The 26,560-nt window shown below is 38.9% G+C and overlaps 4 protein-coding genes across 5 annotated transcripts; 2 read left to right on the plus strand and 2 right to left on the minus strand.

Moving 5' to 3' along the window:
• Positions 1-1,559: 1,559 nt before the first annotated feature.
• Positions 1,560-5,156, minus strand: LOC121947120 (chymotrypsin-like elastase family member 2A). Its single transcript, XM_042492030.1, has 8 exons — positions 5,049-5,156; positions 4,776-4,864; positions 4,579-4,676; positions 3,291-3,413; positions 2,870-3,006; positions 2,417-2,562; positions 2,136-2,288; positions 1,560-1,639 (listed from the first exon to the last, which is right to left on the minus strand). The coding sequence occupies exons 1-8, from the start codon at positions 5,083-5,085 to the stop codon at positions 1,622-1,624; spliced, it is 801 nt and encodes a 266-aa protein (XP_042347964.1). The 5' UTR covers positions 5,086-5,156; the 3' UTR covers positions 1,560-1,621.
• Positions 5,157-7,507: 2,351 nt separating this feature from the next.
• LOC121947119 (chymotrypsin-C-like) lies at positions 7,508-10,871 on the plus strand. The gene is made up of 8 exons (XM_042492029.1): positions 7,508-7,606; positions 7,741-7,829; positions 8,283-8,380; positions 8,746-8,868; positions 8,982-9,118; positions 9,607-9,752; positions 10,484-10,636; positions 10,784-10,871. The coding sequence occupies exons 1-8, from the start codon at positions 7,570-7,572 to the stop codon at positions 10,799-10,801; spliced, it is 801 nt and encodes a 266-aa protein (XP_042347963.1). The 5' UTR covers positions 7,508-7,569; the 3' UTR covers positions 10,802-10,871.
• Positions 10,872-11,283: 412 nt separating this feature from the next.
• On the plus strand, positions 11,284-15,697 carry LOC121947118 (chymotrypsin-like elastase family member 2A). 2 transcript variants are annotated; one of them, XM_042492027.1, is made up of 8 exons: positions 11,284-11,335; positions 12,144-12,232; positions 12,731-12,828; positions 13,412-13,534; positions 13,726-13,862; positions 15,022-15,167; positions 15,357-15,509; positions 15,635-15,697. In XM_042492027.1, exons 1-8 carry the CDS (start codon positions 11,296-11,298, stop codon positions 15,650-15,652), a joined length of 804 nt encoding a protein of 267 aa, XP_042347961.1. In that variant the 5' UTR covers positions 11,284-11,295; the 3' UTR covers positions 15,653-15,697. The 2 variants fall into 2 exon arrangements, with proteins under 2 accessions (XP_042347961.1, XP_042347960.1); XM_042492026.1 differs by having other exon boundaries at positions 15,357-15,691.
• A 347-nt stretch (positions 15,698-16,044) lies between these two features.
• Positions 16,045-24,378, minus strand: tmem51a (transmembrane protein 51a). Its single transcript, XM_042492025.1, has 3 exons — positions 24,147-24,378; positions 21,284-21,731; positions 16,045-20,149 (listed from the first exon to the last, which is right to left on the minus strand). The coding sequence occupies exons 2-3, from the start codon at positions 21,682-21,684 to the stop codon at positions 19,735-19,737; spliced, it is 816 nt and encodes a 271-aa protein (XP_042347959.1). The 5' UTR covers positions 21,685-21,731; positions 24,147-24,378; the 3' UTR covers positions 16,045-19,734.
• Between the last annotated feature and the right edge of the window lie 2,182 nt (positions 24,379-26,560).

Genomic DNA, 26,560 nt, shown 5'->3' on the forward strand with positions numbered 1-26,560 from the left:
AAGTTTGGCAGGTACTGTAGCTGAAACGCTGAGCCCGCTGCAGCAGGTTGTTACCGCCAAACATTATTGTGTCGCCTCACCTTTAGCTCTAACTGTCGTACCTGCTGCTTCTTCACATTTTTTCGTTAGCCAGACGTTTGGGCACTGCCTCTCTGCACATTTCATTTTCTTGTTCTCTTGAACCCGCGCTTTTCTGTGCCCAAATGAGGCATTTTTAACTTAGCTAAACAGGCCGCAGGACGCTTCACATCTTCGCGTGCACTCGCTGTCAGATGGACCGCACCATTTTCAAAATACCTGCGGGGGTGGGAGTCTCCGATGGCACGTTGAAATGTGTTTAATGATGACAATACATTTATTAATCATGGAAATACATATAACTTATACATAAAGTGATATCAGTCAGTGAGTTAATTGTACTTAATACAATTTAAAGGTCAACCATAGACTTTTTCTAGTCTGCTCCCACACCCACCCTCATGGCCTTGGGCCGGGGTCATCCCCTTTGACCCCCGTGACGATGAGCCTGCCAAAAGCCATGCCTATTCACCTGTGTGGACCAGCCCACCTGAGCAGTGTGGAGTGGCATCAAATCAAAGCAGGAGTGATAGAGATACTGTGACTTTTTACACTTTTTATTATTATTATCATTCTTATTATTACTTTGAAGGTTACTACTAATACTACTAATACTAACAGTTTATTTCTTCCCTCACCTTGGTGGCTGTGTCATAGTATTTTAATAAGTGGTTGCTATTAAAAACCAGTGCTGTAATGTAGCAATGTAGCATAAGAAATAATACTTTGTACCATTTCCTTTACTTGAGTTTTTATATTTCTGTCAGCTGTCACTTTTTCGCCACTGCATTTTAAAAACAAAATGCATACATGTGCATTTTTGTTAATTACTACAAACATGACATAGACAGACACATGAAGGAGTTGGGGGAAAGAAAAACTGGATTTTGTTCTCTAAATCCTTCAAGCTGTAAAGCAGACTTCATTTTTTCCTTCAAGTGTAATGTGCACTCCATTTTTAAAGTGTACATGTTCATAATTATCTAAATTCTAACTATATGCTTTTTTATTATCAGAATTTAATTGTCCTTTTATTTTCAACAGCTAATTACATGTGGTAATATACATTACTTTTGATTCTTGAATACAGTAAATATCAGATACTATAAAACTTGTACCCATGTAATGTTCTAGCAGGTGACTTCAGCTCCTACCAAAGTCATTTTCTGTTAAGATATCTGTACTTTTACTCAAGTATGGCAACTGCCAAAAACAAATGTATTGTTTGCAGCAGTCATTATTATTTGCCAAAGTGAGAACTTTTGCACAAAAGGCCTTCAATGAAAGAGATGATATATAGTTGGACATATGACTACAGTTGAAAATCATCCAGTGTTCAAATATTGTGAAACAGTAACATGGCTTCAGATTTCTCATAAATGACAAACATGTTAAGTTCATAATAGGCTTCAGGTGGTGACAGTTGTTGAACCAACACATAAATACCATTTTGATGAAGAAGAGAGCACAGGAGACACTGCTTTAGCCACTACATTCTTTATTTAATGAAGTACAGCCATCAACAATGCCACTAACCACCATCTTAGTTCCTGGTCATCACCTAGGGAAAAATAAAGAAAGAAAGAGAATATTTTTAAAATACTCCACCAGAGGTCACTAGAGCAGCTGCACCTCATTTTTGATCAACCCTTCAGAGGTCGAGGTGACTCAAATTCAAATTAAGATTATAATTACCATGGTATTTTATAAAGTGCATACTTTCATTTAAAAGTTTCAAAATCATTTAAATTTGAAAGTAGAAATCCTCCTTTTGAGAAAAACAACTTCTCAGACAGGGCCATGTAACAATTTGAAAAGTTTTACTGCTATCTGCCTGAGCAAAAATAAACAAAAATGTATTTAGGGTATCATGATAACTTTTGGATACATCTTTTTATTATTATTATTATTATTATTATTATTATTATTATTATTATTATTATTATATCATCATCATCATCATCATCCTCATCAGTATTATTATTGTTGTTGATGATGATTTTGTTGTTTTTATTGTTATTATTGTTATTGTTATAATCTAATGCTTTATCACTCACGTTGTTGATCCAGGGGATGTAGGCGCTGACTCTAGTGAAGACGGAGGGCTTCTTGGGGTAGTTGCAGCCCATGCTAGAGCCGAAGCTCACCACACCATGAACGTCCCAGGAGCCATCAGAGTTCTGACAGTTCAGGGGACCACCAGAGTCTCCCTGAAGTGAACAGAGACAAAAGCGACATTTGGCAAAAGATGATTTTAGAGAAATGAATGTAGAGATTATGCTTGGGTGTAAGACTGGGATTTAGTTTTACAGGGACTGTTACTAAACATCAGACTCACGTTGCAGCTAGCCAGCTCTCCGTCTCCTCCAGCACAGACCATGTTGTTGGTCACCAGGCTGCCCCACCAGTCAGACCTGGTGCAGGTGGAGTGGCCAACCACAGGGAGGAGGGCCTGCTGCAGGATGTCGGCAATGGGACCTCCAGCTTTAGGAGAGAACAGAGGATCCAGATTCAGTGTTGCAGTCTAGGTCCCACTTACATTTAAAAGCGGGTGAAAAAGTTTCCAAAAGTTTAGAAAGTTTTGTAAAGATTATCAAAGATTATAGATCCTATTTCTATGTAATCAGCACAGATGATTTTGAATTCTTCAGTGGTGAAATGGTAACTAAATGTATCATAAAACTGAGAGGAGAAGGTGGAATAAGTTGCTATGCTCACACAACATTGACAGGAAAGCTGATATTACACGATTCTTTTTCTTTTTTTTCTTTTTTTGGTCAGTATGACTTACTCCAGAGACGACCCCAACCGGTAACGTAGCAGGGAGCGCCATTAGGCAGGATGTCGCCAGAGGTGGGAAGACAGGCAGGCATGATGGTGTCAGTCAACATGACAGGAGTTGAGAGCTTGATCAGGGCGATGTCGTTACTAGACCATGAGAGCAAACACCAAGTTTAGAAACAAAATGTTAATAAGAATTAAAAGCATGAGTAGAACACAAAGAACAAAATAGTCACAGTGGCAAAATATGTAGACCTTTTCATTGCTCTTCTATTGCTATATGGCAACAGCTTTGGTCCCTATTTACTTTCTGTCAGCCACTGCATTAACAAACCCAACAGGAAATACAAAGGGACCTATTTAGGAAGTTCATGTTGTCAAGATTTAAATAGTCTATAGTCTGCAACATGGGGGGAAATGGGTAAACCCACCGGATTCTGTAGGAGTCCCAGTTCTCATGGACAACAATCTTGGCAGGGCTGATGGCGATGGAACCAGGCTCATTGTTGACCTTCAGATTGTGTTTTCCCAGGAGGACTCTGTAGGTGCGACTGCTACTTGGCCGCAAAAAAAAAAAAAAATTAAAAATACAGAGAAAAAAGAGTTGCTTTGATCTGAAATCTATCCGAGAACACTTCATCAGAGCACCCAAGTTACTCGCAACAAGTACGAACAGTATTACCTCTACTACCATTGTATAACTATAGCCATGGAAACAGGTTTACCTGTTACAGGCCCAGGTGCCCAAAGTGTCAGGGGGCTCCCTGGCCTTGTCTTACAAAATGTCAAATGTCAAATTAACACATACTGACCAGGAAGAGACTCAAAATGACCATAAAGAGACACAAAACGACCACAAAAAGAAAAAAACCCACAAAAAGTTGCTGAACAATTACAAAGACAGGCAAAACCACCACTAAGTCTGTGCATTTTGCCCCTGTGTAGGATTAGTGGCGGGGCACTTTCATTATCTGTGCCCAAGGGGCCCCATTTTGTCATAATGCACCCATGACAAAAGCCTACTGCTGTTACTATAGTTATTTACATAACTGGACAATTTGTGCAATAATTCAACTGTGCGGTACTCTGGCATTAATACTGTATTCACACTGTACATTTTAAACTAATATTCTTATTTAGATTATTATTACATTTTTATTTAATATATGTATAGATCCCACCTCTCAGCATTTTTATTTACATTGTAGTTTTATAGTGTAGTATGATACACAAAATTGTCCCTATTTCTCTCTCTCTCTCTCTCTCTCTCTCTCTCTCTCTCTCTCTATATATATATATATATATATATAGCTGGGTGATATATATATATATATATGTACTTACAAATATTTTTACATACTGATTATTTTTCGTATAACTTCTCATTCCCATCCCATATTTCTGATTCTGATAAAGTGTTCATTTAAAAAGTGGGATTATCATTTTTTATTTATAAATATTAGTATTATTTTTTTCTTAAATTATTTCTTGGAATAAAAGTAGGAATACTAATAATCAGTGACTACAGTTCATCAAGGCTTTCTTCAGTATAAAGACTGAACTGCATTGTTATGCCAACTCTGTGGTATCTTACATATCAGACTGTTAAGTATACAAACTAATTTTTCTTCTGCACTAAGTCTATCGCCCTGCGGACCTGGCCCTCTTTGTCCTCTGTGCCTTGTATACCTGCTTGATTTCATAACATTTCAGCCTCACCCGATGCAGTGAGCAGCAGTGAGGACCCACTGGTTGGAGATCAGGGTGCCACCACAAGTGTGGTAGAAGTTGCTGCCGCTCTTGTACTGCAGAGACACCTGAGGAGAACAAACAATGACAGCACAAGGATGTTTTATGACTTCAGAAAAAATGGACAGAAAACACAGTATTTAAAGGAAAAGTCTGAAGAGACATACCTGCCAGGGCCAGCTGTTCTCGCGGACATCTTCTCCACCGACCACCCTGGTGATGGTGGGAGGGTAAGTGGGCAGGCCACACCCATAGGCTGTGAAACAACAGTACAGAATATGGTGATTTTACAATGGTGACTTAATGTTTCAGAGTTGGTGTTTTTTTTTTTTTAACTCAATGCATCATATCAAATATCTAGACCACTTCATGCAAAGAATGTGGACATTTTTATGCAGTAACACATTTAATTGTCTGGACAGAAGAGTATCGGGCCTTACCACCGGCAACAAACAAAGCCAAGATCACGAACTTCATTGTGGCTGTCTTCAGTAGAAGCTAATGGGGACGGGCTCTTCCTTATATAGCGCTTGAACAGACCTGTTTTAGACCTACAATGTGTTACTCAACATTCCCCTCAGAGTAGCCAGGAAAAGTTGGTGGGAAAAATAAATCAACCTTGGAGATAAGTAACCACAGATATCCCCAAATACACACTTATCTCCCCAACTCAACCTCTGTGTGAACCTCCCAGGTGTCTCACCGTGACTTGAGTTGATCAGGTCTTTTGACTTTAAAGGGGAACTGCGCTCATTTTCAAACTTCATATGTTTTTCTGGAAAATGGAACTAAGCATTAACAGCTTTCTCCCAAATCCCAAAACTATAGTGCTAAAACTCAAATTTGTGATGTCATCAAGTATAAAGTCTGGAGCCGCTCAGCAGACAGTCAACTGGGGAAGGTGTTCTAGATGACACTGAGAGCACCCATGTTCTGAGTATATGGATACATTTGCTGATACACAACTGAGAACACAGCAAGTGATTAAAGCTCATTTGGGTATGAAAAAGAAAACATACATTCTGCTCCCATTCATTGTCTATGCAGCAGCTCCAGACTATATGTGATGACTTCACAAGTTTAAGACTTACTCCTCTCTGGTTTCTGGCTTTGAGATGTTCACAAATATTGACTAAACTTTCTTCAGCCATGACAATAACAAAGTGGAATTCTTATTTAGGTGGTGTTTCCCTTTGAAATATACTGTGGTCATGCACTCATTTAAAAATGGTCAGTCTATGTGTCCTGTTCTATCAGACAAAATAAAAGTACCATCCTATTGTATCCAAAATGTTTGTTGTTCATATTTAAATTGTACGGGTTTTACCTGAGAGGTTAGCTTCTGATCTGGACAACAAAAAATCTGCTTAAAATATGTCTTACTCTATATGTTTGCATGTTAAAATAACCAAAGGACTTCAAAATATGTAAACAATGTGCACTAAATACATTTTAGCAATATTTGTGCACAAATTAGAATATATGCAACTAAGTAATGTATTGTATATAATCCCACTACAATGTTTTATGTGATTAAATGCTATTTATACACATAAAATACTTAGCAAATAATAAAATAAGTGTTTTGTAGATGTAATTATTAGAAATAAATCAATGGATTTTTTTTGCAATGCTGAAAAATATACAGAAATTATGAAGAATTCTGACATGTAATGAAGTATTATAGTGGTTTTTGTGCAGTGATATTCTTCTATGTGTTCTTGAATATTAAAGCCCTAGAGCTGCTCCAACTTGTTTTCTGAAAAGCTAATAGATCAAATGCTGACATTTATTTAAAATCACATATTTATTAAACTTTTATTGTATTATTTTTGCTGTGATGCAAAAAGTTAGTTGCTCAATGCAGAGTTATCGCACTTTCACAGTTTTACTTTTAAGAGCAGATATTCAAATCAAACCATTTAAACAGACCTGGTTTTATGCAGACAGACAGGTGACAAATTAAATGGAAAAGCCTGCATAAAAGACAGGAGAAACATATCAAATGCTGATGCTTCCATGCACCTGAATGAATTTTTAAGTGAGTATAAAAATGGCGTGAAATAATGTTATGACCCTTACAGTCACCAGATCTCAACCTAGTTTAACACCTGTGGAAGATTTTGGATGAACATGTAAGATGATGCTTTTCACCAACATCCTCTTAGACTAAATTATATTATATATACTTTCATATTCAAATCTATTTAGTGACGTCTGGGACTGTCTCTGATGCTTTATGTCATTTTTTTGTTGTTGTTTGCTTTTCTTTCTCTCTGCTTTGCTTAGATGACTTTTAAAAAGAAATTTTGGTCTTAGTGAAATTACCTGAATAAATAAAAATTGCTTGTATAAATGAGGGACTATCTTGTAGATGAACTCTAATAGAGTTCCACAGATTTGGGAAAAAGCACTGAAGCTGTTCTAGAGGCACCTGTTGATTTAACTCTATACTAAGACGCTTCATGTTGTTTTTTCCTTTAATTTTTACCCTGTAAGTAATAGGAGTTTCAGTATTGCATCATACTAATAACTTAATACTGCCAATTGCACTTGCCGTACAGTCACAGGAAACATACTTTTTTATGAGATGGGGATACTTCAGCTGCATGTAAGGGTATTCAGAATAGGGAGGGCTATATTTGATATGGAGTAAGGCTCTTTGTGTCAACTCCAGCTCTTGATGATATAAGCTTAAAAAAACTTTTATTCCACTGACTTGTTCAACAAACAAGCTCAAACAAGTTCAAAATTATACATAATTCCAGGACACTTTGGCCTTGACCTAGTATTCCTGTTTATTTCTGGCTGTTTTAATGTCCACTTAGCTCCACCCCAGTACTAAGATTTGTCAAAGGGAATACTTCCAGGAATTTGATCCAGCTTTTGCAGGTTGCATAACATCATGAAAGGTATAAATGTGTCAGATGCCTCCCTGCAAACTGTGGTGATACAGACATCATGAAGTTTGTGGTTCTTGCTCTCTTTGTTGCTGGTGGTAAGGATCTTACACAACACTGACACAGCCATCTGTTTTGAGCCATGTTCACATACAGTGTTTCATCTTTCTCTACAAACTCTACGCAGATTAACACTTGTGTTCAAAAAGTGTCTGTCTCTGTGTCCCTTCAGCCTATGGGTGCGGCCTGCCCACCTTCCCCCCTGTGGTGAGCAGGGTGGTTGGAGGAGTGGATGCCAAACCTCATAGCTGGCCTTGGCAGGTAAAACATGCTCAGAAAACAAATTATCAACTGTCTGAAAATAAATGTTTTAGACTGCAGACATCGTTAGAGTAAAGTGATTAATCAGGCACACAGTTAAGATATACAGTACAGTATGTGACAAATACTAAAACTCTCACATTGAGCAATGTTGAGTTTTAGGCAAGAAATGCTTGTTCGCAAGAGTATATGGTTTGTTTCAACTTGGGTCTTTGGTCTTTGCCTTAATTCTATAACAGAAATAAAAGTGAACTACAGAAAATATTCACAGGCACAAAAAAACAGGACAGTTTTTAATTAATATTATAGACTGGCTACATTCAGGGTGCATTTAATGTTGGACAGAGAGACACAGCTGTGTGTGTGCCTATAAACACTATTTTTTAGGGCAGATGCAGAAAAGAAAAAAGACAACTTATGAGTAAGTTGATAGTATTCATGTATATGTTTCAGATTTCCCTGCAGTACAACAGACAGGGCGAGTGGAGACACACCTGTGGAGGAACTCTGATCTCCAACCAGTGGGTCCTCACCGCAGCTCACTGTATCAGGTATGAAACAGTGGAGCCCAAAAATGTTCATAAAGACTGCTTATCATAACTCAGTGCAACACTGACACAAATATCTACTGAATATTAGCAGTCAGTGACATGGATTGTACTGTATGGAATGTAGCCTGTCAATTGTTGGGTTGTTTTACATAGTTTTCAATACATTTTTACTTATTTCAAGAAATTAATCGAGTAACCAAAGGAAAAGCAGCAGCTAATTATACAGAAAGATTATTTAGCATATTGTAAACCGATGGGGTTATTGACTTATCTGGGTTGGTAACTGACTCGTGATTGTTTTTTAGAAGTGTAATCTCTGAGCACATATATCACTGCTTCATATTCTTCTCTTTGTCAACCTGCAGCAAAGGCAAGGAGTACAGAGTGGCCATGGGAAAGCAAAACCTGATCGAGACAGAGGAGGGTGCTGTGTTCATGACCCCTGCTACTATTGTTGTACATGAGAAGTGGAACCCCTTGTTCATCCGGTATTACTTCTCACTAAACTATGAATTACTGAAAATAAAAAAGATCATTTCAGTAAACATAAGAATTGCAGGTATATGATGAATCTAAATACGTGTGTTTTTTTCCTCTCTAGTAATGACATCGCCCTGATCAAGCTGGAGTCCCCCGTCACCCTCTCTGACAGCATCATGCCTGCTTGTGTCCCCGCTGCTGGCCTCATCCTCCCCAACAACTATCCCTGCTACGTCACTGGGTGGGGTCGCATCTCCAGTAAGTGCCCAGTCCTGCCTTTTGTAATTTTAATTAATCTCTTAAAATATCATCAGATAATAGTTCCAGGAGTGTGCATCACATCTCAAAGGAAAAACTAGCTGAGTAAAAAATATTTACTACAGTTTAATTAAGATATCATACCAACAGATTCTTTCAATTTAGGTTAGTATACAGTGTTATAATAGTACCTAAGCTTTTGTTTTATATTTATTTATTAAGGCATATATACTGTACTAAAGGAGAACTCTTGTTAAGTTGATAAGATACTGACTGATATTTTTTACTGCAGAGATCTTCTTTTATAAAAATGTTTTAAAAAATCAGCAGGATGGATGGATAATATTTGTTTACCTAATCCTTTCCACCCAAAGTGTTTCCCTCAAAGCCGTAATCTAACGCAACATGTTTCTCGTAAAGGTTGTGTTTCTCACCAGTCTCTTACCTGAGCTAAAATTGAGCTGGTCTGCATCTTCTCCTTCACACAGCTGGAGGTCCCATTGCTGACATCCTGCAGCAGGCTCTCCTGCCCGTGGTGGACCATGCCACCTGCAGCCAGTCTGACTGGTGGGGTCCTCAGGTGAAGGAGACCATGGTCTGTGCAGGTGGAGATGGAGTTGTGTCCGGTTGCAACGTGAGTCTACAATGACACAAAATGACACATCATATTGTAGCACCAATTCCTACATCAGTAAACTGGAGGCAACAAACAACACTGGTTGTTGTTTTTTCAACCAGTCAAGTCTGTCATGGATCGTTTGTTAAGTTTTATTTCTGTATTATCTGTGGAAAGGGCACATATATTTTTCATTTCACTATACATCTTTCATCACACATTTCACACAAAATAAAAGCAATGTGATGAAACTGAGCTGCAACAATCAATCGATAAGGTAATCGTCAGAAAAGTAATCAGCAATTATTTTGAAAGCTTATTAATTGCTTAAGTTATCTGTATATTCACAAATATTTACTATATACAGGTGTGAATGTTGGCTGTTTTATTTCTTTTCCTTTTTTTTATTTTCAACATTTTAAAACCAAATATCTTTTAGTTTTGGACAAAACAAGCAATTTGAAGATGTCAACTGAGCCTTATGATGTGATTGGCTTTTGTTGTCAAATTATCAACCAAATGATTAAGAATTAATATTTAAAATCTACAGACTATTGTGAATAACATTCAGTATTTCAGAGAAGTGTCATTAAAAGGTCTAAAACATATAAAGGGGCGTCTGTAAGGTATCATAAGTAATGTTATGTGCAAACACTGAGTACAGTCACTGAGTTTCTTTCAAGGACAACAAGTTACTGTTCAATGTGGAATTTGCACACTGATCATATGTTTTCTCTCACATGACTCAGGGCGACTCTGGTGGCCCTCTGAACTGCCAGAACACTGACGGTGCCTGGGAGGTTCACGGCATCGTCAGCTTTGGCTCCGGCCTCAGCTGCAATTTCCCCAAGAAGCCCACCGTCTTCACCCGCGTCAGCGCCTACATCGACTGGATCAACTCTGTAAGCTCTCGCTACATCATAGTTGTTTTATTTATGTCAAGGATCAAAATAGTAAAGCATTTGGATCATTTAAAAAGAATATACCATGTGCTATTGCTTCACATGATGCTGCACTTCATCTAACAGCCTCTATTATCTCTTCCACAGAAAATGGTGGCCTATTGAGAGGAAAAGCTTTTGGGATCAAAGCCTGCATGGGCACATACCACCTAAATAAAATGAAAATGACATAAAATGCCAAGATTTTGTGTTCTTTTATATTATATACTTTATCTCTGCATCTTTGTCTTCATTTTCAGGTTAGCACTTTCCCAAAAATATGAAACACATACAAGCATATCCAAAGTATAAGCCTGAGAAGTCAGCCAGAATATGAAGTGACTTATTTTGACAAATATGTAATGTATTAAGTTTGACCAAGGACACTTAAATTGCAGGAAAGGATCAAATGTTCCCCAGTGGGAGTAGAGATGGGAAAATCCTGTCTGCAGCCACATGCTGTGTTCTCAGTCTCTACCGTTGTTTGTTTGACTTTCTGCGTGTGTCAGCCAGGTTTCCCAGGACAGTCTATACACTGGTTAGAAGGTGCTAACATACAGTATAAATACAAGCCTGTTCTTAAAACAAGATTTAGGCACACACTTACATACTCTACAGTCATGAGGAGTCTGGTGGTTCTCGCTTTTGTGGTAGCTAGCGGTAAGACAATTTCAATCTTCTCACATAAGTAACTCATTGGCTGTGGTATATTGATTTTCGGAAGCATCAACCTCCTAAATCCACCATCATCAATGGGGAGCCAATTCAGTGTGTGACAGAGTAAAGTACCTCGGTATTGTGCTAGACCACAAACTTAAATGGGACTTCTGGACTGACTGCCTTAACACTATGGCACAACAAAGACTGTATTTCTTAAAGAAACTGTTGTCTTTTAATGTCAATGCATAAATGCTGCACATTTCACTCCGCTTTTATTGAAAGTGTTCTGACATTCTGCATCATCTGCTGGATTGGAAATGCTACTGAGGCATAGAAAAAAAAAAGAAAAAGACTGTTGGGAAAACAGTAACTACAGCCAGCAAACTGTTGGGGACTCAAAAGCCAAATATTGAGTGTATTTACAGAGACAGAGAAATTAACAAGGCAAACATCATTGTGGGTGACGAGAGGCATCCACTGGCCTCCTCATTTAACCTGCTCCTATTTAGATGACATTATTGGCCCCCTCTTTTTTACAAAAAAAACCCAATCCAAACTGTCCTCTATCCCACAAGCTATTAAATTTTCAGTTACGCACAAATAATAAGCAGTATGTCCAGCTGGTCTGGTAATACATCTACCTGTCTACCTGTCTCATCAAATCCCTACTTAAGGTGCAATGTAAGTGTAAATTGTTGTTTAAGCTTCAGTGATTTGGATTTGAAAAAACATTTGCCATAATAATGCCAACTTTTTTATGATTGGTCTGGTGTGAAAATCACAATATACATTACTAACCTTGTCCCAGCATATGGATGTGGGCTTCCCACTTTCCCTCCTGTGCTGAGCAGGGTTGTGGCAGGAGACGACGCTAGGCCTCACAGCTGGCCCTGGCAGGTGAGTTCTGGTCTCAGTCTGTAAAAACATGTTTACTCTGACAACCACAGAACTACACATTGTTCTTTTACCGCTACAGATAGGAATGGTTTCTATCTGTAAAGCCTATTTCTAATTTTGTGCTTATTTTTTTGTGTCTTTTTTTTTAACAAAACAGTAGTGACTTTCCATGCACAACACTGGTGAATATTGGGGAATAAGGATTAAATAATAGTCCTAACAAGTTTAATAATAACAACTTGCAGTTGGAGTTACATTTGTGGATTTAAAAAAATATATATGGCACACATGTTTCTTTGATTGTGTAAATGATTGTGGGAAAAAAAAATAATACTGAAAAAAACTCTGAATCTTCTATATTTTAGTAATGTTGATTTTTTGATGATGGTGTTTATTCCAGAGTGGCCAGAGAGAGGACAAATTAAATGGATTTTTTGCATGTATGATATAAATTGTAATGTGAAGCAATACACACTTTCCTTTCTCTGCTCTGCTCAGATCTCTCTCCAGTCGGACAGCAGTGGGCGCTGGAGGCACGTCTGTGGAGGCACCCTCATCTCTCCTGAATGGGTTCTCACTGCTGCTCACTGCATCAAGTATGTTGAACTCCACCCTGACAATATAATCACAATTACAATACAGCACATTCTTTTGGAGAGGGTGGGAAGGCTTTAAGTGCTTCATATATGTATATTACTGGTAGCACTAGAAACAAACTAATGGTGAAATTGTCTATTTGGGTAAATGAATGATCCATGACAGATTTATGTATTCAAGAACTTTTGCTGTTCATCATCCATTTATAGTCCACAGTGATTCATACTGCCCAGTTCATAAGAATTCATATTTACTATGCCAAACCAAACATCTGTGCCAGGAAATACTCCTCTGCACAAAAGGAAATGATGCATTTTGCTCTGTATGTGACTGTAATGGCTGTTAGTTTTGGGAATGCACAGAAGAACAGGGTCAAGAATCAGCAGCAATGGCCATCATGCCTGAGCAGAGAAAGAAAGACTGCATTTTCTTCATAGTAAATATATTTTATTGTCAGAAAGATCTAAAAAATGACCACTTTAACGGCTTAAAAACAGCTCTGTTTCCTAAGTAGCTATGCATTACCTCTACTTAACTACTAAGCATTTGCAATCCACCAACATGTCTTCTGCCAACCCACAGTAAACGCTATAACTACAGAGTGGAGCTGGGTAAACACAGCCTGAAGACCAGCGAGGAGGGCTCAGTAGCTCTGAGGGCGGCCAAAATGATCACTCATGAAGACTACAACGCCATGCTCAGCCGGTAACACCTTAATATCACCTCATGAGTCCACGTGAAGAACATAATCAGCATGTGCAAGTAAAGTAGCAATCACTTCACTGGTATTCTTTGAAATTAGGAAGTTAATGTAGCAGAACATTACTTTAGCATGAACCGCATTTTTTTTCGTAATCATTACTTCCTAACTGTGCGTTTTGTTTTGCCTTTTGTAGTGACGACATTGCCATGATCAAGCTGTCTTCCCCTGTCACCTTTTCTGACACAATCATGCCTGCCTGCGTCCCAGAGTCTGGCGTTGTCCTGCCCCACGGTGCTCCCTGTTATGTCACCGGCTGGGGTCGACTCACTAGTGAGTGAATACACCTCAGCACTGTGCATCTGCATTACAAATTCCCACCCTGGACTTATAAATGTCTGCTTTACAGTGTCTATAGTTAGTGTTTGTGCACCTGTCACTCAAGTCAGGTCAAATATTGAAGTCAGAAATATTTCACACTCATTAATTGGTCAGAAAAAGAAACATAAATCCATCTGCCTGCTGAATGAAGAGTTGAGAGTTAACCATATGATAGTGTAGAGATTCATGTGCTACTGAAGCTACTAATTATCAACTTCTGATCATCTTTGACATAAATGGTTTATCAAAAGAAATCAAAAAAGTTTTTTTTGTAAGGAATAATTAATTAACAACGTTGACATTCCTATCCGAAATCAACATTCAGATGCTAAACAGCTTTTAAATTTTCTAATTTTGCACATCTATTCATTATGTTCAAATCCGGTATTTCGGCACTGTTTCATATAACAATTAGGTTACACTAATATATTGTACTATTAGTAGAATTAGATTCCAGTGGTGGCTGCGTAGGACTATTTCCGACCTTTGACCTTAACAACCAGGATGAATCTCTCTTTTTTTTTTTAATGGCACACGCAGAGTTTTACTTAGGTGGGCTTGATATCAATAAAAAAGAAATGCAAACCATGCTTTTTATGTTTTAATTTTAGGTTTAGCTGCCTTAATTTTGCTCTGCTTATTACCTTTGACATAAATTAAGTAAAATCTGTTAACAAGCATGGTTTGCAGCCCTCTTACCAGTCAACATAAAGACATGTGGGACTATCTTTTGAGCTTCTGGTATTTTACTAGGGTTTATAAGAGCCTACACACCATTCTTGCACCATAGGACAATGCTTAGGATCAGTTAGAAATTGCAACAGAAGGGAGAGTTTGTTCCCTGTGAAGTTGTGCTATACAGAACTATAAATGGCAGTAGGTATAACCAGCAAAATTAATTTAGCACTTTTGCAGCTGCATGACTCCAGAGGCATCCCATGTGCAGTACATTAGTTCAGGTATTAAATTCCATCCTCTAACTGTTGACCCTGCCCACCATCTGTAACAGGAAAATGTACCTCCCTCAAGCATCCCACCTGTCCCCCGAGTGAACCTCCCTCACAACAGATTCTTGTTTTTTACCTGAGTTAAGTCTGTTTCTTCCCCACAGCCGGCGGTCCTGCCGCTGACATCTTGCAGCAGGCTCTTCTGCCAGTGGTCGGCCACGATATCTGCTCACAGTCCGACTGGTGGAGCTTCCTGCTCACAGACAAGATGGTCTGTGCCGGAGGTGACGGGATCACCGCTGGCTGCAATGTGAGTTCATCCTTGATATCTGAGGATGGAAAAGTGATTTAATGGTCAATTAAAGCACTACGTTATCCGTGAAATTTCCATTAATTTGTAAAAGACTTATGGAAACTTTTACTTTGAAATAGTGCAGCCATACCTCCTTAGTGTCTGCACATAAGCTGTTATAGCCATAGTGTGTGTGCTGACCTGCAGGGAGACTCTGGTGGCCCCCTCAATTGCCGGAACCCTGATGGCTCCTGGGAGGTCCATGGTGTGGTGAGCTTCGGCTCTGGTCAAGGCTGCAATGTCTTCCAGAAGCCGACGGTCTTCACACAAGTCAGCTCCTACATAAACTGGATCAACTCAGTGAGGAACATGTTCATTTTGTGATTACCTTGCCAGCATAAACAATGTAACTTGAAGCCAACAAAGGCCTCGGCTCTCAAAAACAGGAAGTGTATTGTAACTGTTTTCTATTGTTTACTCCGCAGGTTATGACCCGTAACTGAAGAAGCTGTTCAAGTGCTTTGGTCAGCAATATGAACAACTATGATGTGTTGTCTCCTTTTTTTACTGCAAAGTAAAAGAAAATGCTGTTTATCAGTGTAAACAAATGGAATGCAGAGCCATTGTTTGTTGATGTGAAGCTTAAGTGCAGTCTGTGCCCTGGAAATACAAGAGGCCCTTTTCAAACCTGGCCATGCAGCGCCTTCACAGCTACATATCATCCAGACTTTTCTCTCACATTAAACTTTGGATACAGTGGCTGCATATTAACTAAGCATTGGTAAACAGTAACAAGGCTTGAAAATATAGATGCAAAAATGTCCAGGGGAATATGGCATACGAGTCAACACAACTGTTCAGTTATCACAGCAACATACACTTCTTAAACAATGTGTTAATTAACAAATACTTCCTTTTATTTCTCATAAAATATTCATGAGATAAATTTGTTTTTACTCTTCAAAGACAAAAATTATTTTCCACAAACAAATTACAACTATCATAGAAAAGCACATTTCACAGTACATACATAAAAAAGAAATCTGAGTAATAAAAAGCAATAATAAATGAACAAACAGCATATGCTTCTGGCACTTGTGTAAGTAAAACAGAAAGCGGCAGCTAAATTAAAACACTCGTTCCATCAACGTAAAACTTTTTGACCATGTAGTATAAAATCAATCATGTAGTTAACTGGTACTGTGCAAATGAGGTACGATGACTGTTTGCAGTACATAAAATGACAAAAAAAATAAAGATTTAATACGCTGCAAGGCAAAACAAGTCATAAATGTAAAAAATTAAATTTTGAATTGCAATGAAAAACCCAAAGTGACTGAATGAACTTGTTGCCTTTTACTTCACAGCAAACTTACATACAATACAACTAGCTGACATTATCTGAGTAGTTTTTTGCTTTAACTACATTGAGTTTTACTCAAACACAGTGTAGATCTGGTGAAGTCACTAATGAAAAATGTCTTTTGTCCCACAAAACAAGAGGAAAAAAAACGTAGTTGTGCAACATCATAAAATGTGTAACATTCAATAGAATGACTGGTAAATCCTTAAATTTGGCCCCAGCTGTTTATATAAAAACAATCTAATATGAGGAAGAAAGGGGAGTTTGTTGAGTCTGTGTTGATAAAATAGTACATGGTAATGGAACTAAAACCAGCTCCCAGCACAGCTCTTTCCCCTCTTATCTGCTCATTCTCTGCATACTTCCACATGAATACAGGGCTGCAAGTCAAGCTGTGGTTGGAGGAATGGAGATGAGCAAGCGATAGAGCAATAGTTGCTGTTGTTATGGCCCAGCTGCACAGTCAAAGAGTCTTTCTGTTGGTCATTTCAAGCAAAAACAAGCCCTGAGAGAAGCAGAGACTACACTACTGCCTTCACAGCTCTGCAGAGCTCGCCACGGCTACAGGGGCTACAGGCTTTCAACTATTCACATGAGCTCCCTCCATTATCACATACTTCCTCCGCTACCCGCTGTTTGCAAGACTGCACTGGAGGAGCAACATTATAGCTCAGGTTCAGTCTTACAATGTCTTTTGAAATGTTTTAGGAAGAGCAGCAGTGTTGTGAACACAAAGGCACTGAAGTTAGTGCAGTTAGCATTAGCACTCATTTAAGACTCCATGAGATGAGACTGTCAACTTTCAAGAAAATGGTTTCTTACTAGAAAAATATTTCCCTTAAAAGGCAATGTAATGAGGACCAGTGGAGCTGCACAAAAATATAGGTCACTCCCCTGCCAATGGACCCCCATGGGTCCTTATTTCATAAAAAAACTGTAGTCACTGAATTGTGCCATGAATTACACATATTTATTTGTCAATCTAAGATCATTTCTGCAAGTCAAGAAATTTGTAGTTTGTCCTAAAACTATATTAGTATAGGAAAGTGAAAGTACGCCGTTAGAAAGCCAACACAAGTCATCCAACTGATGCTTTAACTTTCTTTGTTTATGTTGGTGTGCTTTGTACCGGGACGTACTCACACGAGCAACAGCTGCTCGTCCTTTCACTTGCCACCTGATAAACAGACCAGCAGTCACTGGCTAAAACACATCAGGTAAGATAGCTTTACATTTGTGTGTGGAACAGAGCTAAGTTACCTGACTAATTAGATAACTGGTGTAGGAGATGTATAATATGCAAGGCAAGAAATACAGTTCACTGAGTGGTTTCACACAAAACTAAATATTACAACAAACAGCAACTTTCTTGACTTGAAAAATGCAACTTACATTGACAAACATTGTGTGTCTAAATCATGGCATAATGTCATAAGGGGCCAAAAAAATTTTGGTCTCTCACTATAGACTATCATACATATTTTTTTAGCAAAATAAGATCCAATAGGGGAGGGTGGAAGTGGAGGAACTACACTCTCTATTTTCTACCCGACTGACAGCCAACAAGTTTACACTCTTACATGGTAGTTGAATTGTAAATTCACAAATTACTCTAAAGCTCAATGTATAGTTTTTCACACAGGTAGACCAGCTGGTTAAGTGTCATGAGACATGCATGTTGACAATATGCCTGGTAGAAGGAGCATAGAAACAAAATAAATGACTTAATAGTAAGGAGAATTCAAATTTAGCAAGCCAAAGACCCACTATGTTTCTCAGGAGTTGGTGGAAACCACTTATATTTCATCAGTGAGCTTGAATCACAACTCTAATGGCACGCTAATCTCATTCTGTAATCAGGCAGCTGTTTGCTTGCTCTTAAACCACGACAAATCGATAAGCTGTTGGCATATCAGAGTTGTGTTTCTGTGAGATAGTTTTAGCGTCTTTTTTTCTCATAGCATAATAAACGAAAGGACTTAGTGCAGAAACTTATTGATTTTATCCTACTCAGTAAAGAAATACCCAGATCCTTAACCTCATGAACAGCTGAAGCTCCACTATATTTTCAAACTGCAGTTCATTCCACCAGACCATGCACTGCACATGGGTTTGTCTTAAACACACTGCTGCAATAGACAGTAACATTTGAGTGCCTTTATATTCTAACTAAAGATAACATCAAGTGATAATTTGTTAGCATTTAAAAACTATAATTCCCATTAGGTGTTGGTAGAAAGCCAGTGGCTAAGTCATGGAAGCAGTAGCTGAAAAATGCTTAAGAAGCTTTGTTTTATCTTAGTTAAAAATAGAAGATTCTTAAATAGTGCTGTCCTGTTGTTACTGTGCCTTAGAATATGTAAAACCCCAGTACCATCTTTCAGCCTTTTCAAGGAGGCTGATAAAGAAAGTCATCTGAACCAAAACTAGTCCAACAGAAGCTAACATGGAACTGGAGAGGGACTCCGGCAGTAGACTATCTCCAACACCCATTAACAATTATCAGAATTGTTGCTGATTTGACCAGGAGGGACAATATTGTTGACAGTGTGGGAGATTTGCTGTGCAGCATACTAAATCAGGTCAAGCCATCTGAGCACATACAATGCTCTGTAGCTCACCATGAAGTCTATATTTGGTAAACCGCTGGCAGTAGTATTCCAAATCCTTGCAGGGTGAAACACTGCCCAAACAGCAGCCACTTTACAAAATGAGTGCCCTGCACATATCTATTTGAGTGTGCACACAAATCCTTACTATAACCACTCATCAATGTCCCATGATCTAGTTCATCGTCGCCTCAAGTGTACAGTCGGTGCACAGTGAAGTACATAAATATAATGCATAAAAAGAAAATGACTTTGACATAGAGAAAAACTGAATTTGGCGTGTGCTTTTAATCCAATGTGCCACCGTGTGACAGAGTCAGTAAAACAGTGAGGAAGGTTCCAGCAGTCATGTCCGTCACTGTCTGTATCTGGTGCAGAGACCCGAATTGAAGAAAACAAAAAAAAAGTTTTTTTCGAGTACATGATTTAGAGTGATGGCACAAGTGATTAATCAGAACCGATGAGACAATGTCTTATTAGAAAAAGTGCCGCTGAAAATGTTCTACGAGAAGAGCCATCTTCGGGTCTAAAAAACACAGATCCAGATCCACAAAAGGTGATCATGGGAAATTCCAAGAGTTTCAGTAGATAGTTTAAAACCGTCAGCTTGATCTCAAATCGGAGGCACTTTATCCTCATACTGTGGCGGCGGAGTGAGTGGTTCTATACTAAATCCAGCTGGCGGCTGAGAGTTATCAGTGTTTTTCATGTGCAGCTTCTCTGATTTAATCCTACGGATCTTGATAGGGAGGAGCTTACGACTGTTTTTTACAGGTCTGCGATTTGATGCAGAAGCAGCAGCAGTGGGAGCTGTGGGAGCAGTGGAAGCCGGAGCAGGCTGTGTTTCAAAAGTTGGGACCTCTGACCCCTCGAATTCATACTGTACACCATCGACTTCAACAAGGTCATCGTAGGAAGGTAGCTGGGAGGTGCTTGGGCGAAGGTTACTCTGACGGACAGGATACTGGCCACTGCCCACTGCCTCTTCATAGCTGGGTACAGCGTAGCGCTGGGCTTGTTCCTCAGCACTGCAGACATTTAGAGGAACATAAAGATATAAATAAGACACATGAATCATTATGCGTTATCATGACTCCGTCAGGCTCTTTGCTAGAGATAAAATGAGAGGAATTATAGAGTGCTGCAGGACTGAGCCCTAAAACCTGGAAATAAGTTAGCATTTCTACACCCTGGTTCCCTTGTCTTAAAGTCAATGAATTTATAAATTTAAAAAAGGTGGTGGCTAACAAGTGAAAAAATGAGACAACAACAGTTGTCAGGCAGTGTTAAGTGACATTAAGCCAAACACAGAATCTCATGTACTCACTAATCCACCTTTACAGCCTTGTTGTGTTAATACTTAAATACTGAGCTACACTTTATGGTCGTCTCTGAAAAAGGATGTGAAACTGGCACAGTCATGGCCGTTGGCTAGATCAGGTCATGCAAAGAGGAAAAGCTGCAGGTTGTAAGCTTTGCGGTGGTGACAATGAAGTCAAGCGACCGTGATGTAGTTTGTTTATAGCCAACCTCTGAGTTTTTACTTTTTCAGATTTTTGGTGATGTAAAATTATGAATATTATCTTGATGAACAAAATGTTTATGTATTGTAAACTTTTATATGCCACAGAGCTTATTTGATGCAGTTATCCAAAATCCAATGGAAAAATCCCTTTTGGTTGAGTGAACAAGGGGAATGTTAACCTCCACAAAAAAACTCCATCATTCATGCAGCACTCTCTATATCATCGATATATTTTCACCATTACATGTTTCATGTTGACTGTGTATTGCTGGTTTAATCAGAATCCCTGACAGTGATTCCATTCAAATATGTGATAGCTTGCAAAAAGACAAGTCAAGTCGCATAAAACAAGTCTTAGAACTGCAAAGAGCTATACGACCTCCACGGCATCATATTCAGTATCGTGGATTATCAGTTTAATTACTGATTTTTCATAAAACTCTAAAAATTAAGAGAAAAAATGTGTAATCTGTCAACATTTTTAACAGATAAAATTATTGTCAAAATAAATCAAAAAAATGTGCGAAGGACTGGCAGTTTACCTGGTCAAATCCGTTTTCTCAATTTTCGATCCACAACAAAAATTTGTAATCCTGTAAAATAAATCTTTTCTTTAGAAATCTATGATTGCACTCACATTTCTCTTTCCTCCCGCTGCCTCGCTGCCACTCCTGCATGGTTCTGGGCCTCCAGGAGCCTCTGCTGCTCCCGCTGTTTGTTCCTCATTCCCAGACACAGGGACAGCAGCAGCATGGCCACCCCAGACCCCACCAAGACGAAGGCCACAGAGGACGCTTTATGTTTCCTGTTATCAGTAGTATCAACTTCACCTGAGTTGCTGCTGTTATTACCGACGGAGTCTGCAGGTACCACGCTCCACACAATCATCACAATGCCGAGGGCAACAAGCCCCACCCCCAGAGCACATAGTGCATACTGGGAACCGGAGTTTCCACTGTTTTCACTGCTGCTGTTGTTGTTGTTTGTCGTGCCTCCTCTATCAAGGGGGTGCGGTGGTCCATCCACACTGGAACGCATCTTGTCAGTCCCAAAACTTCAGTCAGACCAGCTCGATCGGTCAAAAACTGTAGAGAGAAAGGCATGTGAGATTGCACACACAAAATATGACCCCCTGACTCTCATGATATCTATATCTGAAGTGGTTTGGCCACTCAAAGTTATCCTTTTATGTAACTATGGCTTTTAAAGAGACCAAAACCCTTTTCTCATAGAAAATGACAGAGCATAAATTTCTCTGGAGTAAAAATACCTTTGTGGAGCCTTCTGAGAATTGGGTGTGTTGCATAGTAAAAATTTACAGCAGACTTTCCTTTCAAAGTTACTAGTTACCCAATGTCAACACATTACAAGGGTAGATAAGGATAGCTGGCCACTGTAAAATATAACAATATATTGTCTTTCAATATAAATAAAAAATGCTATGTTACTTTCTTTTCCCATCTTTCAAATCTATTGTATTGATCATTAAATGCTTTCATGTAAACCAAACATAAACCAAACATGAAAGGAAACATTATTAATTTAGCATAAATTTCAAATGGAAATAGACATGTGCTGATATTGCTTATCAAGATACATATATAAATGTCCAGATCAAGATATCTGGTGATTCACTCAAATATGTATATCTGATTGAATCAGCAGGTATTGTTAGGCTACACGTTGTCTGTAAATAACAAACCTGTTAATAGCTGACTGTTTAATCTGGGCTGAGATTTAGTGGAAGACGACAGTCTGAAACTGCAATACTGTGTGAGTCAGAATGACTGTACTGCAGCAGCCTCCCACTCAAGCTAACACTGGCTATCAGTAGTAACTGTCACTATCATCTATTAGAAATTCCCCACACATACAGTGAATATTCACATATCTAATGTGCCTAAAACCTCAGGTTGAAAGTCCTGGGTACCCCACTATACAACAATTATTCTGCATTTTCTCATTTCTCTTCTTGAGTGACACATTTTATTCCCAAAAAAGGGGGACACAGCATGAATAACCAAATGGTATATTCCAACAGCGCTCCTTATGAACAGTCCAGCTCCAAAAATATAAAATCAGTACATGGCGGCAGGTGTTTTTATTCATGGCAGGCCACCACAAATAAATAAATGTTTTAGAAACCCTGGGTGATGGGAACCTACTCTAGATGACTTATTGCAGGTCTGATGCATGAAGCTCTGTCTGCCCCCGGTACCATTTCTAGGCAAAATAAAGGCGCGACTTATGGCACAAAGGAAGCGTGTCAACTACTTCAAAAACAAAACAAGAAGAGGGCAGTGCTGTCATTTTATCCCAATAGCTATCAATTAGGCTACTTATTTTATAGTATCATTGTTAACTGCAGTTCCCATCTAAAGTAGCACACATGGTGGAACAACTAAAGTAACTGTGGTAGCTGCTAGGCTAAGAGGAAACTGAAAGTGATCGAGTTGTCTTTCTGACAGCAGTCCCCACAATCATACCACTTGTAAAAGTTATGAATGGAAAACGTTGTATTTCCACTTTAACTGTTGCACAGTGAAATGACTCTCTAAAATGAAACTAGCATGACCGATCAGCATCTACTGCACACTCTGAACACACCACTGATCACAAGGCCACCAATTTCTTAGCAATAGTAACAGATTAGAAGGGAACTGCTGGGAATTATTAATGACAAAAATCCAATAAATTAACTATCTATATGTAACCTGTTCGACTATTCATATAAACACACCTACAAAGTATGTCAATGTGTGTACTCTGCAAAACATGCTCAGACCTGCTGGGACTGAGGGGGCTAGTCTCTGAAGCAAAGTATGCATGGCATGAGACTGAGTTAAGATAATCATGGCAGCTGGACATACACAAAGTGTAGGCCTACTGGTAAAATTAGACTACAAACACACATCTCTCACAAGCCTGCTGAGCAATCCAGAGACAATTCACATAAAGATGTAACATATTTAGGGCTTGCCTGATGCGTGTTACAGTCCAGCCTGAGGCTTATTATTTCATCACGACAGTTTTTTGCACTCAAGACACTGACACGAAAACTTACTTCCACACAACCATGCACAATAAGTAGTTAGTGTCTGTGTGTTAAGCGGAATTTCACCAGTCGGAAATAGTCCTGCAGCCATCTGTTTCTAAAACGACTCCATTCACTCTTCGATTAATAATTAGTTTAGCGTGGGTAAAATGATATGTTTTACTACTGTTACGATTATATTTGCGTATCCAGATGTACAGTTAGACCTTGTTTGAGCATTAAACTCTCACAGTAAGCGTATTTTACCGTTGTTTCGCTAACACATAGCGTGCAGTTAGACTGGGCGGGTAGCTTACGTTGACCACAGCAGGATACGTAACATAAAGCAGCGCAACAAAAACTTTCCAGAACCTTGAAAAACGTCCGCAACGGTGTAACTTCAAGTAACATTTCGGCGATACAAATGAGTAATTCCGGTATAGCAGCATATCGGCTTTACACTCACCTTCGCATCTTTTTGACAATAAGTAACTCCTCACGTCTTCTTCTTCCACTCTTCAAGGCTGGGAGGTGTGGTGTTTACTGTCAAACTGTGCCGACACACACACACACACACACACACACACACACACACACACACACAGGAGTGTATGTGGCAAAGGTTGTTGTCAGATAGCGTTTGTGGGTCAGGAGGAACTTTTCTTTGTGAGACGGATGGGCCCAGACAGACAGAGAGAGAGGAGGAGAGCGAGCAGGAGCAGGGAGGGGGCTCACTGCTGCACTTCCAGTTTCATTAACCCTTTCACCCCCGGGCGTGTAGAAGCGGAAAAAGTATGTAGGGAAATATTTTTGGTATTTGGTAACAGTCCAACTGTCTTCAGTCTGCACCATCCGTAGTCGGAGACATAAGGTAGTATTAAACCAGGCTAAATGATTCGCAGTAAAGATTCGTGTACTGGTCCCTTTATGCAGGGCCGGCTCTACCCAATTTGGTGCCCTAGGCGCCCTAACCCTAACCTGCACCTCCGCACCCAATAACGACACATCGCGTGCTCACACATAATTTAGGAACATGACACTGTTTATTTATTTGCAGTGTGAATATATATATATTTTTCTAGACAGAAAACACTAAGTGAGGGCGCCAGTGGCCATAGAAAATTATTATTTTATTATTATTTTCCCTAGAGGCCAAGGGGGACTGGCGGCATGGCGGCGCCCCTCCAGCAGATGGCGCCTTATGCGACTGCCTATATCGCCTATGCCAAGAGCCGGCCCTGCTTTTATGTGTGCTGCAGTGTAAACTGCCGGGAAACTCTCTGGGAAACATTCAGTATTTATAATATCTAATGACGATTTTGAATAATGCCCCCAAACATTCTGGATAGTTTCCAGCAAAGAGTTGTGAAATTGTGTTCCCCTGCAACAGTAAAGATTGATAACATCTCATGACTTTTCTGTGAAGAAACGTGTAATTTGTATGCAAATTAGAGACAGCATTCAGTACATTTCCGATTAAATGCTGAACTAGTGTACCCTGGAGAGGCTTTAATGAGAGCACAGTCAGCCAAACATGCAGTAATATACCATGTGTCTGCAGGGAGCATACAAGTCAGATGAAGAAAGTTTTCTGTGATAAATGAAAAATAAATGATTATTAATCTGGGTTTAAATAAAAATCAACAACTGGTTTTAAACTCAGCACAAGTTAATCACAGCATTTTGACTTGTCATAGGTGTTACATTAATCATGTCTGTTCTATCAAAGTGTTACAGTGAGTCATGACAGTGTTTCAGACTCTGAAACTGAAGCAGCCTAATGGAATGCAGCCCTCTTTAATTAGCCTATATCTTATTTTTATTTAGCCAACATGTTGCTGTGAAAAACAACTGTCTGTCTGTTAGTCTGTTAGAATTGGTGTTTACAGTTGGAAGACAGTCAGCTGTGTTTGGCAGAAGACAAGCTGCAGTGCTATGTTAATGGTGACACATGATGTGGTCATCAAAGATTGGGAAAGAATCCTCTATGGAGAGGAAATTTTTGGTAATTAAAATGAATCTAACAAACTGACTGACTGGAAATCCCAGTGTGGATTATTTTTGTTGTGAAACTGGCTTAAACATTTTTTTTTTTTTAAATGTGTTTATAGTGTAACAACAATCAGACTGTTTGGTCCTTCTATTTATTGCCAGACTTCTTTCTGACTGACACCCTCACAAAAACAAACTGGAAAAAAAGTTTTTGGGGAGTGATCACTCAAGCAGTCATGAATAATCTGGTGCTATTTTTTTAAACTGTGTTTTGTTTCTGTTTTAGTTTCTGCCTTGTATTGTTCTGTCTGTCTGCGTTTTTTTATTTCTGAGTTGTGTCTTTTTACAAATTTGTGTTTTGTACTGTCTTTGTGTATTTGTTTTATGTATTCAAAACAGTAGTGTGAGTGTGTGTTTAGGTATTTTGGGTAGGTAATAATAATTGTCTTTAAAAAAAAAATATAAAAATGTATGGCATATTGGGTTTCTTTGTAACGAAATGTGCTCTAATAACAAAGCTGTCTTGCTTTTAAAGGCCCATCTAGGGATGTACATTGCAAATTACCTTAAGCTATAAACACTGTGGTGTGTGGCATTAGTTTATACTAAATATTTATCCCTATTAGAACACACAATAAAATTAGATAAATACATAAAAATGTCAAAGTCAAAGTCAGCTGCTGTACATTTCTCAAACATTGGTCTGAGGTTCAGCAGGGGTCACCAAAAGGTTTCAAAAAGACCTTGAGAATGAGCGATGGAGGTCACTTGGAAATTCTAATAAAACAGCAATTTTCTCTCTTCTTGACTTTGCATACATTTCTGCTGAGTTGGATCTCCCCCCAAAAAACTGTCAAATGGCAAATGGCAAATAAAACTGTTGACTCA

Source organism: Plectropomus leopardus, chromosome 8, assembly GCF_008729295.1.
Source record: "Plectropomus leopardus isolate mb chromosome 8, YSFRI_Pleo_2.0, whole genome shotgun sequence".
In the NCBI taxonomy this organism is placed as follows: Eukaryota; Metazoa; Chordata; class Actinopteri; order Perciformes; family Serranidae; genus Plectropomus; species Plectropomus leopardus.